Source organism: Anopheles ziemanni, chromosome X (assembly GCF_943734765.1).
Source record: "Anopheles ziemanni chromosome X, idAnoZiCoDA_A2_x.2, whole genome shotgun sequence".
Classification (NCBI taxonomy): domain Eukaryota; kingdom Metazoa; phylum Arthropoda; class Insecta; order Diptera; family Culicidae; genus Anopheles; species Anopheles ziemanni.
The window spans coordinates 2,890,990-2,908,403 of NC_080707.1; the positions used below are offsets into that span (position 1 = coordinate 2,890,990).

General features: G+C 44.8%; 2 protein-coding genes across 4 annotated transcripts; both read right to left on the bottom strand.

Annotated features, from left to right (window-relative positions):
- Nucleotides 1-72: 72 nt before the first annotated feature.
- On the bottom strand, nt 73-3,014 carry LOC131291334 (inositol polyphosphate 1-phosphatase). Of its 2 annotated transcripts, none has more exons than XM_058320533.1 (4): nt 2,937-3,014; nt 2,297-2,829; nt 2,095-2,217; nt 73-1,989 (listed from the first exon to the last, which is right to left on the bottom strand). In XM_058320533.1, the coding sequence occupies exons 2-4, from the start codon at nt 2,504-2,506 to the stop codon at nt 1,183-1,185; spliced, it is 1,140 nt and encodes a 379-aa protein (XP_058176516.1). In that variant the 5' UTR covers nt 2,507-2,829; nt 2,937-3,014; the 3' UTR covers nt 73-1,182. The 2 variants fall into 2 exon arrangements, with proteins under 2 accessions (XP_058176516.1, XP_058176517.1); XM_058320534.1 differs by having other exon boundaries at nt 2,910-2,953.
- Nucleotides 3,015-3,476: 462 nt separating this feature from the next.
- On the bottom strand, nt 3,477-16,680 carry LOC131291319 (syntaxin-binding protein 5). 2 transcript variants are annotated; one of them, XM_058320516.1, is made up of 23 exons: nt 16,386-16,680; nt 13,970-14,067; nt 13,683-13,871; nt 13,453-13,587; nt 13,317-13,380; nt 13,009-13,216; nt 12,840-12,915; nt 12,585-12,745; nt 12,047-12,512; nt 11,874-11,952; nt 11,680-11,796; nt 11,440-11,576; nt 11,166-11,352; nt 7,888-8,107; nt 7,135-7,251; nt 6,907-7,029; nt 6,705-6,830; nt 6,439-6,630; nt 6,259-6,367; nt 5,756-5,842; nt 4,897-4,992; nt 4,692-4,816; nt 3,477-4,624 (listed from the first exon to the last, which is right to left on the bottom strand). In XM_058320516.1, exons 1-23 carry the CDS (start codon nt 16,527-16,529, stop codon nt 4,362-4,364), a joined length of 3,519 nt encoding a protein of 1,172 aa, XP_058176499.1. In that variant the 5' UTR covers nt 16,530-16,680; the 3' UTR covers nt 3,477-4,361. The 2 variants fall into 2 exon arrangements, with proteins under 2 accessions (XP_058176499.1, XP_058176500.1); XM_058320517.1 differs by lacking the exon at nt 5,756-5,842.
- Nucleotides 16,681-17,414: the final 734 nt, after the last annotated feature.

Sequence of the window (17,414 nt, forward strand, 5' to 3'; positions counted from 1 at the left end):
TTTGGAAACAGTAAGCACACTTATGAGGGAACTTTCAAATGCAATTGGAATATTTATTTAGTTTAAAGATGTTTTACCCTGTCAAAAGCATTGGCTAACCAGTAATGGAACATATTATTTGTTCTAAACATGCATTAACATGTCGGTGGTGTAGTTTATCCATTCCACATTACACGAAGAGATCCCCCTAGTTCTGGGATCTGTTGTTCGCTTTTTAGCCCATAAAATACAACCCACATAGTTCGACATTTCTCAATACAGTGACTGACTTCAAGACACATGCTAATGATTCACATTCATTGCAAAAGTAACTCTCGTACGCCACTGTTTGGCTTCGTTATTTTAAGATTATTTTACACCAATTACATACGCCTACGGTCGATTTGGAGAAAGTACTAACATCTCAGATATATCACTCTAGAGTTCACTAACATGCGTTCTACAACGTGGCGTTATTTTTGTTTTTTGCGCTGTGTCGTTCTATGGCCGTGCAGATTATTATAGCATTGAGATGACATTTTTAACCCTGTTACATGTAAGCTTTCGTTTAAATATATATGTATATATATGTATATATTATCTGTTCGTTTTAGTTTCGACGACTAATAGGACAAGACGATCAAATAAGTTTGCTCAGTTTTGTCTTAAAATAAAGGTTATTCTCATTTGTTCACAGATTGGATATTCAGTTAAACCAAACGCTTATCTATCATATATACTTTCCTCTACTATCTGCCATATTGCAAATGTAGCAGATAGATTCTGATTCGTAATTGAAATTGCTATGCAATTATTAAGGTCTGTCAATATGAATACTTTGTTTTCCACCGCACACAAAATTCATAAACACCATAAATACGTTGTAATGATAAAAACCAAAAGCGACCTTTTTCCCTACAAAGACAGCCTTTCATTGAACAGAGAGTCTCACTAAATTTCCCTTGAGTTTTGATCCGTATCCATATATAACTACGTCCACGTATGTCCCCTAGTGTAATGCAAAACACACTACTATGTAAGTTTTCTAAACATTAATACTTCTACATATCAACAATTAACAGCCATCCGTATCTAAATATTTCTGCTTCCATGCAAACTGCTAGACATTATGATGCATTAATTGATACTGAAAAGCATAATTAGCCGTAGTACACCTCGATCCGGATTCGCTTACAGGCGGGTTTACAGTTTGAGAAATTCACGCAGCTTATCGATATTCTGGTAGGCAATGACTCCGCCGACATTGCGTATCGTTTTGCGATCTTGGTATGCGATATTCTTTACCGATTTGTTGATAAGCGTTTCCTGCAGATTGAACAAATCGCCGTTCATTGATCGAAGGATGGCCTGGGGCGCACAGGTGTCCCATTTGTAGGTCGTGCCTTTGCTGAGCAGAAACAGTTCCGCTTCACCGGTGGCAATCTTCAGTATCTTGTAGCCCGCGCCGGACGAGTAGATGACATCGTACTTTAGCTGGTTGCGAATGAAGTCGACATACTTCGATTGCTCGGACGGCGACAGTATGGCGATGCGTGCCTCGGGCTCGTGTGGTGCGATGTTGTTGAACTTCAGGTCACCCACCGACAAACCCCAGTAGATTTTGCCCCGGTACTGGCAGCTACCGTGTCCGCCTTGCGGCTGTTGGCTGACCGTTTCCTCATCGGTCTCCCCATCCAGCAGCTTCTCGGCAAACGGTTGATTGATGACACCGAGGATGGGCGTACCGCGGCAAATTTCGTACACGCCAATCAGCACCGTGCAGCACTTGAGCCCGGAGGAGGCAATGTTCGGAAACTTGGTGAGCTTTTCTACGCCCTTAATGTATTCGGCGGTCGCATCAATCGGATCGATCCAAATGCCGAGCTCGGACCAATCGTTATCGAGTGGAATCGAGTCGGTGGGCAATTCCAGACCCTCCATATCCAGCTCTACCTCGCGATACACTTCATCAACAAGCGCCATCACGGCATCGTTGTCACCGTTTAGAATCTTGAATGCATCAGTGAAAGAGCAAAATGGAAATAATTGAGAAAAACACCATTACGTAATGTTCGGGAGCGTTTGCTACGGAAGACTGTAAACTCATTCACTTACCTTCTCAAGGCAATGCACCGTTTCCGATTTATCGTCAGTGACGGTTACTGTTACCGAATCCCCCGAAGTATTAGTGAATTTGGCATTCTCCTCGCCTCGAATGTTATCACGTAATTCCGGAAACTAATCGATAAAGTGATGTTACATATCATTCACCACCGATCATCTCCCAAGCAGCCATTTCCGGCAGCCCCCTACTCACCCGCGCTCCGATATCATGCTTTATCATTTCCTGGATGAGGCAGTCCGCCAGCGTTTTGAAATCCTGCTCGAATCGCGAATTCGATTCATCCTTATCCTTTTCCTGTACCAGCAGGCTGAACAGACGCTCATTGCGACGGCACACACGTGCAATATTGGCGGCTTTCTCCGATGCCTTGAGCAACTCACGTAGAAGATCGATGGCAGACATAACAACTTCGTTGCAACTTCTAGCTGACACGAATCTAAAGCAATTATACCTCGTCCGAGTATCACTGCCGCGATATTTCAGCTCACTGGATTCGTTGCTTGTATGTACAAGTGGTCAGTAAAGTATGGCTTTTTGGGACGAATTTGATATGTGGGTGTAAATCAACACGTAGATCCACGGTTATACGACGAGCTAGCTCTGTTTACGGCTTGGTTTCGATGGAATGCAGTAAAGTAGAAGATGGGTTGCTCACTACCGCCCGTCCGCTAAACTTTGCTGGCCAACTGGATAAATCTGAACGCTCTCCTTGGTGGAATTTGAGCCTGGAAATGAGTGGAGAGATTTTCAGAAGAGGAAAAATATGTAATACCCATTTGTTGAGCGACGCCGTCGCATTAGACACCTCGAGCAGTGCTGGAATTTTGCTCACATTATTAACAGAGTTATCCAACAATTGTATGTATCGAAACTATCCAATCATCCTGTTAAACACGGTTTGCGATTTAAGTACTGATGCCTGAAACCGGCAAGGACACTGAATTGTAAATAAAACATTATAACAACAAATGATGGATGTTCTAACTTCATCGTCTGGCAGCACTGGCACTATGGTCAACCAAATGGCCACTATTATGAAAGAGCACAAAATCGATTTGAAAATGTATTTAAGTTTTGTGCACGATCCGTTGCAGCAATTTCTAATAGAATCACATTATATTTATTTTAACGAAATATGTACAACTCCGTCACATTCCGTAGTCTCTGCCTCAACTCTACTAAATCAAATTTATGTACGATGTAGAGAAATTCATAAAAAAGATAAATTTGGGCCCAAAGCACACGTGTTAGGTAATTAGTATAACTTACCGTGGCTGGTAAAGCAGCCTCATCCCCGTATAGTTCGAATCATCAATATCAATAAATGAAAACAAATAATCCTTTTTGTGTTTTTTTTTCAATAATAGCTATTTTTCTCAACATATGTACAGTACACGTCATATCAAAATGTTCTATTTACAATGATACGCAACGCGCAGTAATTTTACTTTTTTTCTTCTTCTTCTTCTTTTACCACTGACACCACTTGTGATCCGAAAACTGCCTGGCAAACACTTTCATAATGTTTTTTTTGTCTTATTTTTGTTATGTGGTTTACTGAGTAATGACTTTGTTTTTTTTTGTTTTGCTGCCGCTGTTGTTGTAGCTGTTTTTCATCATTACATAAGTTTAAAAAATAATTAATATAACATGTGGTTTGCTTTCGTTTTGTCTGTTTGCTTTTTCTTCCTCCTCCTTTTTCACTTGCTTGCCTCATTCCACTTGGGATCAATGCTTATGATCTAAAACTTTTTAACGAGTAAACCGAATGCTAGATTTACGCTTCCGCACAGCTGTTCTTTTTCTCCTAATTTGTTTTATAACATGTGTTGTGTGTTGTGTTTGCTGTTGTCTGTTATTAGTCTGAACGTTTAGTTGTTTACATGTTTGTTTTTTGAGTGTGTGTACTTTGTTCTTGGGGTCCTGCACACACTGCCAGCATTTACTTTGCTGTGTTCGTCCCCGCGCCTTGCGTTAAATGTACCTCTCAGTTAGTTTTCTTTAACGAAGGAAACAATCGAGCAGTTTTGCAATAAGCGAACTAACAGAAACATTTTGTTGTACCAGCAGTGCGGGGGCGTATGGATGTGTTGTATATGTGTGCTTTTAGCATAGATTTTCAACACACCGCACGCACGTCCTGCCAGAAACAAAACGACAATACGTAAAAACGGTCAATGATGTTGATCGACCATCCTCTCGCCTGCCTCCCCCCATCCGACATCGACAACATAGGAATTGGTCGGTGGTGGGCGAATTATAGCTGATACCACTTCTTATCCTTGTACTTGTTCATCAGCAAATGGGCGGAGCTGGAAAACTGCTGGGCCTCGTTCGCCATCCGCTCCGTGCGTTCCTCGAGCTGGCTCAGCTTGTCGCCACGCTCAAGCATCAGCTGGTGGGCCTTGCTGATCTCCGATGTGACCGAGGTGGTCCGAGCGTTCATCTCCTGAATGTTCGCGTTCGGCCCTGGGATGTGCTTTGCCACCGACCGGTTCGCCTTGCCACTGGATTCTCCGACTGCGTTGCAAAAGGATCGTAATGAATCGTTTTGAATGCCACCGGCTACACAGCTATCTGTACTCACATAATTCTTCCCGATCGAGGTTGCGCATTCCTCCTCCAAAAAGACCTTTGAAAAAGCTTTCCTTGGGCGCTTCTGGCATTTCATGAGGTACGTAGAGCTCGCCAAGCATGTTGTTGTATTGGTGGCTATTTTTAATTTAAAGGAGGAAAGGACACAATTAATATTCTCATCAAGATTAAGGAAAAGATCAGCTAACTTCATTTACCTGAATTCTTGGCAAACGGTAAATTTCTGGATTTCGGTGGGTGTGGCTAAATACAATCCATGGCCCTTGTTACTAAAGCTAAACGTCCTTGAAATCCTGCAGGATCATCCGGAGATGTCGGTTGAAGTTGATGGTGTAAGACGCCAGAAAAATAAATCGTTTGCACAAAAGCAAGACAAGTAAATGCAAAATGAAAAGAAACGAAACGAAGGATAAAAGAAGAAATATATAGTTTCAGAATGTGGAAAGTCATAAGTCAAATATTTCACTTTAAAAAAGACAACTGAACAAGTAAACAAGTGTATATAAGATAAAATAGACTAATCCAGCTGCAACAGTGAATAGAGTTTGGTGAGGAAATAGAAATCAAAAAGAAATATGTTCGAAATATGTTCGTGGAACAAACGGTCAGAGCGTACAGAAGAGAAACATGCAGCAGATATATGTGCATGATATGTGGACGTAATACAACTGTATCTCCTGCGTAGCGTTCGTTGGCACAGGCCACCTTTTTAGGGCATATGGACCACAGAAAATATGCCAGCTGCATGAACTTGTAGTATTTAGGCCTTTACCTACACGATCAAACCAGAATATGCAGCCACAAAGCACTTCTTTGAGAAGTGAAAAAATGTTGTTTCTATTCCTTTTCTATACGCATGAACTTCCATCTGATTTCCACCCTCCCAAAGGGTATGTAAACCTCTTAGCACAATGATACATTTGGTGAAACATTCGCTTTACGAAGAAACGATATCGCATAATAGTACTCTCTCGCGTCGAAGCGTCAGGAGGATCGATGCCTCATCGAAACCGGAAGACGGTACCGTACACAACCAGCGGCGATTCACACACTTACACATTCGAATCTTCATTGACTATTAGTTGTTGTCCCCAAATGGACAGCATTGGATCCACCACGCCCTGTTTACATTTGGTTTGGAAACTGTTGTGAAGAAAACGAGTTTTAGTTAAGTTTTCAGTGCACGGAAACGGAATGGCGAATGTGAATGGGTGTCAAGAGTGTGGGAAAAGAGGAAATTACATAGTTTTGGCGAGCGATTGGAATGGACAGTAGGTGGGTAGCTTTCCTCATTTGTTTTTTGCTCCCCCGCTGGGAGTTAACCAGGAGAGTAGGTTTTTTTTTGTTTGTTTGTTTGTTTGCAACGTTCCCAAGTCTCCCTTTTACAAACCTATCGTTTTACACAATCGTCACCCTTAGTGGTGCACACGCAGAATACGAAAGATAGTATTTACGTAAAGTTGCATGTAATGAAGCAGTGTTACCGTACTAGTGCATTTATAAACGTAAGGGTAGCGGGAAGTGAGCAGCGACATAGTTTTCGCATCCACTTTACCTACCTCAAATCAGCCAACGGAAGGAAATCAACTTCAAGTAAGGGTTTCAAGCTGGGTAGGGTATAAACCATTAGATGTCCGTTTGACGCGTAACATATCAGGCAAACACTATCTGTAAGTCCGGAAAAAAGAGAACAACAATAAAGCAAACAGCATTCGTCTCAGGGTTGCGCCTTCCATTACCTTTCATACTGATTATTTCGGCCTTTACGATGAAGTCAAAATCAACCAACTTCTTTCGGTAGACACAATTCTGACTCGGTAGTGCATAGACGCCCGCCTGCTTCTCGCTCGCTATGGCTATAAACTGTCGATCACATAAACCATCCGGATTGGTAGGGCTCATCTTGGTGGATGATGTCTTGGTTGGCGTTCCTGGTTCACCGTTAAGGAAGAAACGAAGGTAGGTGAGAAAGAATGTGGGGGAGGCGCGGGCTGAAGCTACTTACTCTCTCGCTTCTCTTTCCCGTCTTTCGAGTCTTCCCTCCACGACTCGAACGCGTACGGAATAAGCGCCCCATTGCAGTCCAACAAGGACATTGACAGGATCGATCCTTTCAGGCGGAACATGGCGCCTGTGTGGGGGGAGGAAAGCAAACACAGTTTAAATTCGAGCGTCAATTCGAAACCAAAACCACACACAAGTTTTACCAGTGGGAGCAGACTGGACAACGTTCGCTTTTCTTAGATCGTTCTCGGGAATCGATAGAGAAATGGTTAGGATCGATCCTAAACTTGTTCCTAACCATGCAGTAGGCAATGCCATTGAGGGATCTGAAAAGGGAAAAGGGGAAAGTATAAGAACAAATAAACAAAACCTCTCAAATTTGAGGTTCATAACAGCATCTTTTGAAATCTGTTTTCTTTTAACTCACTTACCGCTTTTTTTTACATAACTATCGGCAAAAGCCAAACAAGTCACAGCCTCCATTGCATTATTTTCTAAGCTTGACATAGAAGATGAACGAGATCTCGAGAATGAGTTATCCAATTTATCTGCAAGAAGGAATACAAAACACAAACCCCATACGCATGTGTGGGTGTTTCGTTGCATTAGTATAATCTTATGCACTTTTGCCGCAGTGTTGCACAGTAATGAGATAAATACGAAAATAAAAACAACGGGAAAGTAAAAGAGGATGAATTGGAGACAGATAGACGAAAACGGGGGGGAAAAAGCAAAACCATACCAACAAAATGAGAAGAGAAGAACTGAGCGCGGGGCGGGGAAAATCAAATCGAAGGGCACCAATTTTGGGGTATAAAAACCATAAAACTCAAGGAACGGAAACAAGAAACAACGAAAAGTTCATTGAAGCATTTGCACTATATCTCTAAGCAGGGACACTAGGAAAAAAACAGGTGTGCTAATTTGGAAAACAGCTTGTGCGCCTATGAAACCCACAAATGGGCAGCAAACACAAAATACAGTAAATAAATTGAAAACCAAAATAAAATCACACAACAACAGGACAGGACGGCTGAAAGGAAGGAGCCAGGGCTCGAGAAGAAGCATAGTTAGGCTCTCTCTCTCTCGGCCCCTCTGCTGCCAACCCAACTCGAATCCTCGCCCCAGAAATCCTATCCAACCGGTGCTGGATAGGGATGGAAGAGGCGCTGCTGGCCGCGCACCTTGCGATCGTGATTTCCTGACAGAGTCTGTCAGACCCGTTATTGTCGTAGATCCGCTTCCAGTTCCAGTACGCTTGCTTGGACTACCGGCACTTGATATGCTCATGCCTCGCTCATACATCGATAGCGGCATGTTCGAGTTAACCGCGTTCGGCGTCGTCGCGGAGCTTGATGTTGTTCCACTCCCGATGCCACCACTGCCACCAACGAGCCCATTTATCTACGGAAGAGGGAAGGGAGGAAAGGGACACCGGTGCGACACCGGTTATATGGCGTTGAGAATTTCATTTCGGTCATACTCCATCCGTCAGCATCCGTATCCGTACATTTAGAGAACGCACGCTAGAACCAATTAACCTGTCCCGGTCCTAGCGTCTCCTACACCCGCATCAGATTCTTAAGAACAGTTAGCATAGTAGAAACAATATACATGTATATATATAAAGATCCGTTGACCGACGCGGCAAATGTAGACACAACGTAAGCGCATTGTTTTTGCGACCGAAGATCACTCATCAACTCATTTGTATGACAGAGATTCGGGGGAGCAGGCTTAATTCCCGGGTAAGTTGATCAAGAAGTCGGACGAAGGGAGGGTGGGACATATACTAGACACTCTCAGTGCGAATGGAATGGAAGCTGGTTCCGGCGCACAAGGATCGACACAGCTTCTAACAAGGTTTTCGGGGCTATGTGGAAATCCCTAAGAATACATTGCAATGTCTTCAATTCCGGTATGCAATAGAGCGTAGAGAAGGCAAGGTGGAGGGGGGTTGAATTCCACGTGTCGTGAAGATTTGTCCGAGAGCTTTGGAATGGAAGGGCGTTGCGTAAATTATGATGATGCCCAAGAGCAGACGCGATGTGAGTGAATGCGATGCATGAGAATGACAACGTTTCTGTACGGTGTGCAAGTGTTGCAGTGTTGTATCTGCGACTGGGAAACAAACCCTATAGGAGTTCCCATATCGATGGGTAGTACTTACTCAAGTGTCGCAACCATTTCGGTAGCGGAAGTGATTCAATGAATGATTTCTTCGCGCGCTTACACGCCTCGTCCGTTGCTGACGTGCTCCCTGACGTTTTCGGTATCACAGACGTGACTCCTGCTGCGGACGACGGCCGTGCTGCGAGTGGCTCGGTGTTGGCGGCTTGCGCCGTTGCGAGGACGGGAGGGTGTTCGGGAGCGGTGGTAGCAGTCGCGAAGGTTGAGATTGAGGTAGAGGTGGAGGTAGTGGTAGCAGTAGAGGTGGTAGTAGTAGTAGTAGTAATAGTAGTAGCACTAGTATTGGCGGTAGCAGTAGCAGCCGTTGTTGTAGTACAAGTGATACCGATTGCGATCACAGCTGCAGGAATGGTGGCGGAGTCGACGTCACCTCCGGCAGCAACAGCCTTGAGAGCAGCAGCAGCATCGTGAGCAATCTTGCTTCGTGGTGGCCGCTCAGGAGGACGTGCCTCAGGACCTACGCTGCCAGTATCGGCGAGAGGTGGAAAAATAGCTGCAGCAGCACCAGTACCACAATATTCGCCTCCAATATTATCCCCGTTGCCACCACCTGCGGTAGCTTGAATGGTGGACACTATTGCCAAGGTGCTGTCACCTGGTGGCGCATCCGGCAGACATTCAACAGCCATCTCCAGCGTTGCGTCAATATGGCCGGGCTGAACATAAATAAATAACTTTCGCAATTGGTAACTACGGTCAGGTGGTGGGTGAGATGCCTCCAGAGGCGGGTAGTTAAAAATAATAATAATAGTAATAGACAAACACAAAAATTAATCAATAAATGTATCAGAGTGTTAACCAACACACGGGGGGGAGCCAGCTACTACTACGCGTAATGTAAGATGTCGCAAAACCGGATGACTGTGTTAACACGAACACGCACAAGGAGTCAAAAACAATATGAGGACAAACACCACTAGATGTTAGCAATCTCTCTCTAAGAGGACCGACATTGCGGATGTAACAGAACATGAACAGGATGCCACAAGGCCAGCGTGTGGTCGGGCATAGTGGACGAGCCCTTGCATAACAAACAAGCCAACACTAGATGGTGAAGGACTAGACCGTTTGCACTCTATACATCCCCGAACCCTGCGCTCTACGATGCTATGAAGATGTAAAGTGTGTGCCCGGAACCGGCCGATGAACAACGGCACTCTACGACAATCCGTGCGCTGCTCCACACACATACACACACAGATACACACAAAACATGCCCCTGTAGTTCCCCACAAAACACTCCCGGCGTTGGCGATTAGTAGTAGGCGAATGTACGGAATCATTGGCTATTGGTTTTCCCTTAGTTGCATTGCTCACACAACCATTTTGTACAGTTGAATATACGATTCGGGTAGTAGTCACAGATGGGACTTTGGTGTTGATGAATGTTATTTTGTCGTGCGTTCATCAGTGTCCTTGTTCGTATGTACGTGTCGTCACGACACTTGGGACGATTGTTGAAATGCGTATCATGTTATATGAATGAAATGCTTCAATGTAGAACCATAACCACTGGAGGTGTAGAAAGGGGGAGTACAGGATACAGTGTTACATGGGCATACGTGAAACTATTGTTTGCCTAAACAGCCAAATATAATTCTAGCTGAAGCACACACGTATACAGAAGTTTCACTGTAAACTGTGGTAGGAATCTCATCACGAATATCGGGTCGGTTGAAATCCAAACTGGATACCAACAATCGATTGCAGTGGTTCTTGAGATATATTTAATATACAATGAACTATAAGATTTTAGGTATGGTAATGGTATATAAGGTTTTAGGTATTTTTCTTTTTTAGTTGGTGGTTATGATGTTGGTTAATAAATGTTGCATATCGCGTACTGGATATTGCATGAATAAAAAGCGTTAATTTCCCGTCAATCGGTCGTTAGATGACAGTTCAAACCGGGTACTTGAGTGAGTGAATTGATCTGTTGAGGATGAGGCGATGACGATGCGGTTACGTTTGTCTACAACATAGCCGTTTCGTGTCGACCTAGTCGTTTCATTAAGAGAAAGTCGTGCCGAAATGTACAGGATAAGAGCGAACAGGTGCTAAATATTGATAAAATTTACATGTGGTGACAATATTATACACATCTTACACATATTAATACTACGCACGCAAGCGGCCGCTCTCGACCGTGCACACGTGTTACTCGTCTCTCTATCGGTGCTCGCTTTTCGGCTGTACATACTATATTTTAGGTTACTTATTTAGTCTGTTTTTTTATTATACTTTCTCTAGGGCGAGTGAAGCAATTGCTTACCTGATCTATGCTAGGGGAACGCAGCGAGTCGTCTTTTGATTGACTATTTTCCAAACGTTTCGGACTCCGGGGCGTTCTGGAATATGGGTCTTGCGAACCGTAAATTTCTTGGGTGCACAGATTCAAGACGCACATTTTCTTCACTATATCCACTATCGTTAAACCGTACTCGTTACCGTAAGCCATTCTGAAAGAGAGAGGGAGATGGGCGTGTCAAATAAATTCGTCAGTTATATGAGCTGCCCGTTCTTTCTTCATCCTTCTATATGCTTACAATCCGTAGTTGGAGTTGATGGTAAGCGCAGTAATCTGCACACTGCCGCAAGCCCCTGACGGAACGCATACAAGCTGGGCTTGAAACCCTGGCGGTTTTCTTTGTGGTCCAGTTTTAACTTTCAATAGACTGCAGTTCTGAAACGATGAGAACGTAAGGCGAGCACAAACGAGGTGTATCAGTACTAAAGTTTGAAGTAGATAGGAACGTTGGATTGACAAAGAGGGATTATACCCTTACCTTCTTTTCGCTCTCAGTCGAGTCAACAGTTTTTGGCAGTGATTTAGGTATGAACTCACATTCTGGACTGCCTTCAAATTCGGTAAAAGTATCCATGGTAAAAGGAATATCCAAGACCTGTGTAAAGTGGTACGGGGAAAATGTAGCAACAAACTAGGAGGGTGTTGGGGACGACGGCGACCGAGCGCACTTACCACAATATCGCCTGTACTTTCGGCTCTCCTGAACTTGAACAGAACAACGTAACCGCAATTGCAAGCAACACAAAGTTTTCTGTGAATGAAATGATAAGATGAGATAAGCGTGGGGCGGAAAAAATAAACCCGGGACCGGAGGCTGGGTTGGGCTGGGTCTTGGCTTGGCCTACCTAGATTCCGCACATAAGGATAACATCGAGATAGCCAGCGGGTCCTCCTCGCCACTGTCTAGCGATCGCACTCGTGGTTTCTCGAAGATTTTGGATGTCTTCAGCTTGTACAGCACCTGCAGCGTGCCGGCGCTGGAGTCCCAAAACTTGATCGAACCGTCCTGGTGCCCGGTGAGAATGATTTCCGAGTAACTGCACGACGTCGGCTGCCACTCGCCACCGTTGATGGGCCACTCGCGTTCGGAGTAGCCGGATCGCCGGTTGGTTGCCGCGCTGCGCCCGACGGAGTAGAACGCCGGCACGAGGTCGGACGGACAGTCAGCAAGGTATGTACAGCAGGTGATTTGTGACTCGTGTAGGTCCATGGAATAAGGCGACTCGAACGTTGGGTAACCGGGCGTCAGCAGATCGATCAGCACGAGATCGTTCTGCAGCAGCACCGCCACGGCGTATGGTTCTTGAAGGTCTGTAGAGGGAGGGAAAAGGTGAAAGGTAAGCCATCGGACTTGAAGCAATAGAATTGTGCGTTCATGCTTACCACTACCCCATGGACTTTCACACATGGTGACGAAGTCGACAACGCTGTGCTCCATTTCTAAGACGGTCGTTGATTTGCCCTGCACCATCACGGTGATGCAGTGCGACTTGGGGTTACACTTTTCCGTCGGCAGACCGCCCGAGAAAATTGTAAATTGATCTCTGTGTGGTGGTAGAAAATGGATCCGACCGAGATGATCGAACGATAAGTAAGATAACAAACGCACCAAACACGAGGTGGCTTCTCGATACCTACCCTAATCTATTCGTTTTCACTTCAACCTTTTGAATCGAGTTGCAGCTCTCGGTTTTCCCTTCCTTGTTCGTCTTAGCTACAATTATCGGGCGAGCGATGTTTTAATACCACAAAATCCAACCCCAGTACCACGTTTTTCCCTCCCTTTGAGGCAACAAACCATACTCACCATGAGGAAAACTATGAGTTAAGGGTTTTGGTGAAAGTTTCAAAGGCCACGTACATAAAGAACCGTCTGTGTGTGATGTTATGAAATGTTTTCCCTCGTGATGCCAGGAGCAGGAACTGAGCGGCTCTTGGGACAGCCATCGAAATTCCGCACATTTGCCTCTCATATCCCATAGCACTAATTGACCGGACTCGAATCCTATTAGCAACTGCGAATGTCGGCGAATAAAACGTGTGTCCGGGTGAGTACGATAAATTTAGCCAGCCAGCGCACGTGCGTCAGCACCGTACAGCTACCGTTTCACTTACCTTGTTAGCATCCAGCGGATTGTCGGATAAGTGCACGACTGCGCCAGGATGCGTTTTACGAATCCTACGCAGAAAGAGAAGAAAAGGAAACCAGTCAATGTCAGTACGTCAGCGTGGAACATATGTTTCAACTTACGGATCGATAGCCTTATTCCAATTGATAACATATCCGCTGAGAGTGAACGAATCGACGTGGACAATGTGCGTATTTCCTTTCTCCGTGCCGATGTACAACCATTTGGTTCCAATGGGCAGATGTAAGCGAGATATTCTGGATAAACGAAGTGAGAGCAAATTAAAAGGGACATTGATAATGCTAAATAACGATAACAAGCGGAAACGTCTATCTCAATCAAAGCTGCGCACCTTTCCCGTTGGAACTTCAGACTTTGAACCACCTTCGGTATTTTCAGCTTAAAGTTCCACAGATGCAGCGTATCGTCCGCGGTGGCCGTGACCAGGCAGCCTTCGTTCACTAAAAACTCGATCAAATTAACGGCGCATGCCGATTCGCCCTCGTGTTTCACGTGGGCGTCGACACCGAACTTTCCCAGTCTGAAAATGAGAAAATTGGAAACCAAAGCATTGCGTTAATGTCTCATCAGGATGGATCTATTCTATTCGGGAAGAAAAATCTGAGCTTTGGTACGTACAACCGCATCGAACCGAACTTGTCGCCGACCGCCAGGATCCGCTGCACGGGATCGAACGCCAGCGCAGTAGGCGAGTAAGGGAATCCATGGCGAAAGGTCTGGAAATAGTCGCAAAAACAAGGTCTCTTAGGTCTTTGGTTTTGGGCGTTGGGGTTCGTCGAGTATTGATAGTGGCGATGGTTCTTGTCTACGTTTGGGACTTATTTGCCTTCTAAGCTACAAACAAAATTATTCCTACCAGATAACCGCACCCACAACACACGAGCAGTTTCCTTTGTCTTTCGTGTTTGTGCTCGATGCGCAATTGATGCACTACTGTGCTGTTTTTGCTTATCAATGTATGTACGTCACAGCTTCTTTGTTAAATAAGTAACATACGAGGTGTGTTATTTGACTTGCTTTCCCTAAACCCCTGACGGTTCCGTTAATGTAAAGCATCCATTTCTTGCCTGAGATATGTTTTTCAATTACAGAGTTCGCGGCATAGTCCGTTGCCTATGGTCAGATGACTCATTTCTGTCCTGGACATGGACAGGCAAAGTCACAATAAGTGAAATCAACACCGTTTTATATTACACTTAAATGTATAGCTTGCGAATAATGTTCAAATAGTAGCATAATTCCACAATTTCCCTCCCACCTACACACCGCACACACCGTTATTTATTAGTCATCTTGTGCGCACGCTCGCCAGCAAGTTCAGTAACGTTTGAACAACATCTGCGCAGTATGGCGTCAAACAAACAAATGTATATTTAAAAATTCGTACATGGAATAAGTACAAATGGTATTGATCGATAAATGAATGGGAAAAGAATGATGGTCAGGGCATCGCAGTTCGCAGATGATATTTGGGAACTGGAAAAAACTTGAGCAGGGTTAGGGTTGGTTTCGACCAGACTACAGTTTACGTTCGGTAGCTAATATGTTGAATTTGGTTTACATTTTCCATTCAACGAGGGAGTTCAGTGGAGCGATTAGTTGATGAAAATAGCCGCGTGTGTCTTATGATATAGTAGCAAATATACATACCAAATAAAACAAACGCTAGCTATTTTTGGCAACTCAGATTAGTTCCCTTCTTCCCGAACAAACATGTAAATGAAACATTTGTAACTCGAAATATGATCGACTACAGCATACAATAGTAGACATACATACATAAACATACAATAGTAGAAGGTATGTCGATGCAAGAGCTTACAATCAGGATGAAATTTGCACACCTGACTGTATGGGGTGAAAATGCGAGGACATGCGCGTCTTGACGAGCGGATCCTGTGTGTCCTTCAAGAGGTGGTGGTTTCTTGATTGAATAAATATTGAAATATTTGTTCTGCCACCTTACCCTGTACCGTTATCGTTCCCTGAAGCAATATAAACTGTTGTATCCAGTTTCCTTTTTCGAGAAGGAATTTTCTCTGTTCCGTCCCAGTGAGTGGACATTATCTTTCCACTAGCGCCAGGCCCCACTACTACCAGTATCACTGACGCAACACCAGCGAAGGACTTTCGCCATGTTCCTGTTGTACTGCGCCGTTGGGGAGGGGCGAGGATTGGTGATGAAAAATCGATCGAAGATGACATGATGATGCATATTTCGCTGGAGGCGAATTCACTTTTAGCACACGTCGCAATTGCTGCACAATATGCCAACGGCAATCGCTAGCAAATTAGGTCGTAATTCGATCCGTACACCGTCTTGTGAACAAGGGGTGGCATTCCATATCCGGTCGCATTCCGATGAACGTCGGGAAGGGTTTTTCCTTTTTGATAGATGATTTTCAGAACCGTCTGGCGGCTGCTGCTGCTGCGTTGCTTGTTGAGTGCTCTCTCTCGAGGGGTTGTTTGATTGCATATGGCCACCGACGATCAGGTTTTCTTCCGCGGTATAGCTCGCTTTCGGATGCAACCGACGTTAGTTTTTATAAAAAAAAAAGGGAGTATGTTATGTGTGCACACACACAAAAAACAAGTAACCGCGCAGCCAAGTGGTCTAGAGGGGCAACGGATGACTTCAACCCTGCCACATGTGGTGTGGGTGGAAAATCGCGACCATGATAACGTCACCACCGTACGTGAATTGCAAACCCAAATGCACTGCAATTCCCCGGTTTTCCTCGTCACACCCCTGCGGGATTGGTATGTTCCAATAGTCCACTTGTTCCTGCTCACGTTCCTGCAGTTAGCGAATATCGACATATATTTGTCTATGGTGAATCTGCATATACAGCTAGCAAACAACCACGCCCTAACACCGAACGGCGGATGACGTGCGGGTGTGACGATAGGGAAGATTAAAAAAATAAAAATAAACCTGATCCTTTTTTCTTGAGAAAATACGAAAGAATATATAGAGCGGTATAGGAAGGGAATTTTTCAAACTACCGTAAACTTCTGCACTTTTAGTTTTTACCTTTTTCAGCTGAAAATGCTCCGTCCGAAGAGTTTCCTGAATTTCCTGCTCGATGCAAATCTTGGCCGCGCCGCCGGCCGGAGTCTGCTGGTTAACCGAGGAACGAAAGCCGTCCAGAACCCCCTTGAAGGTAAATTTCTTCATCTTCCTTTCTCCTCCTCCCCCGCGGCCTCGCTGCTCTGTGTGGTGTTTACGTGTGTAGTAGGGCTATGGAAGGGCTGGTGCTGGCTGGGACCGAGGGTGCTTCCTCTGCCTCTTCCGCTGGAGTGTAGTACGGCCGCGATTGTTTCAGTGCGTGTGAATGTGTTGGTGTGAGTGTGTGTGTGTGTGCGTGTCTGTGAGGGAGAGGTGAGGCGGATCAAGGAGGCGTTTGCGACTTGGCGGGTATTATATTGGAAAGACGGAAAACCTTGAATTTGCGGATTTGGAAAGTGGGTGTTGTACGGGGTGGTGCTTGTGTGAGGATGTATGTGTGTGTGTGTGTATGTGTGCGTGTGTGTGTGTGTGTGTTCGAAGTCGAATCTGGTATTCTTTTAATCAATTCATTGAAAACGGACGAAACCAGCTGTTCTTTTTGGAATGATTTGTTTTCCTAGCGAAACACATTGTTTTTCTTCTGCCTTCTTCTTCTTCGTCGACGTCTTCAACACCGTTCCACGGAAGCACTCACTTGTTTACATGTCTCTGTCGCTGTCTACGGGGGATTCTGCATTCTGATTGTCCCGAAATAAAGAAAGGCTGCAACTTATTTAGCGCCTGTTCCGCAGGATGCACTTGCAGTGTACTTCATTCATGTTCGCGCTTGAACAATACCGAACTGCGTAGAGAGAAGAAAAAAAGGTTTCTTCCTCCTTTCTTTCTTCCTTCCTTCCTTCCTTCCTTCCTGTTCCGACACAGCCTGTTCCGGCCCGCGGTGCCTTCCTGCCTGCCTAACCAGCTTGCAATCCGAGCAATGGACTACGCTGGCGATCCCATTGCTCCATAATGATGGTATCGCTGGTGGAACTGACGACGTAGGAATTCGTTGCT

What these genes read in the sequence shown, in the direction of transcription:
- LOC131291334 (XM_058320533.1), bottom strand. Translation starts at nt 2,506, where the DNA reads ATGTCTGCCATCGATCTTCTACGTGAGTTGCTCAAGGCATCGGAGAAA. An exon ending in AGCATGATATCGGAGCGCGG is followed by an intron (nt 2,218 to 2,296) that starts GTGAGTAGGGGG and finishes TTTATCGATTAG; the next exon opens with TTTCCGGAATTACGTGATAA. An exon ending in CGGTGCATTGCCTTGAGAAG is followed by an intron (nt 1,990 to 2,094) that starts GTAAGTGAATGA and finishes GATGCATTCAAG; the next exon opens with ATTCTAAACGGTGACAACGA.
- LOC131291319 (XM_058320516.1), bottom strand. Translation starts at nt 16,529, where the DNA reads ATGAAGAAATTTACCTTCAAGGGGGTTCTGGACGGCTTTCGTTCCTCG. An exon ending in ATCCGCTGGATGCTAACAAG is followed by an intron (nt 13,217 to 13,316) that starts GTAAGTGAAACG and finishes CGACATTCGCAG; the next exon opens with TTGCTAATAGGATTCGAGTC. An exon ending in ACCGTTTGCCAAGAATTCAG is followed by an intron (nt 4,817 to 4,896) that starts GTAAATGAAGTT and finishes AATTAAAAATAG; the next exon opens with CCACCAATACAACAACATGC.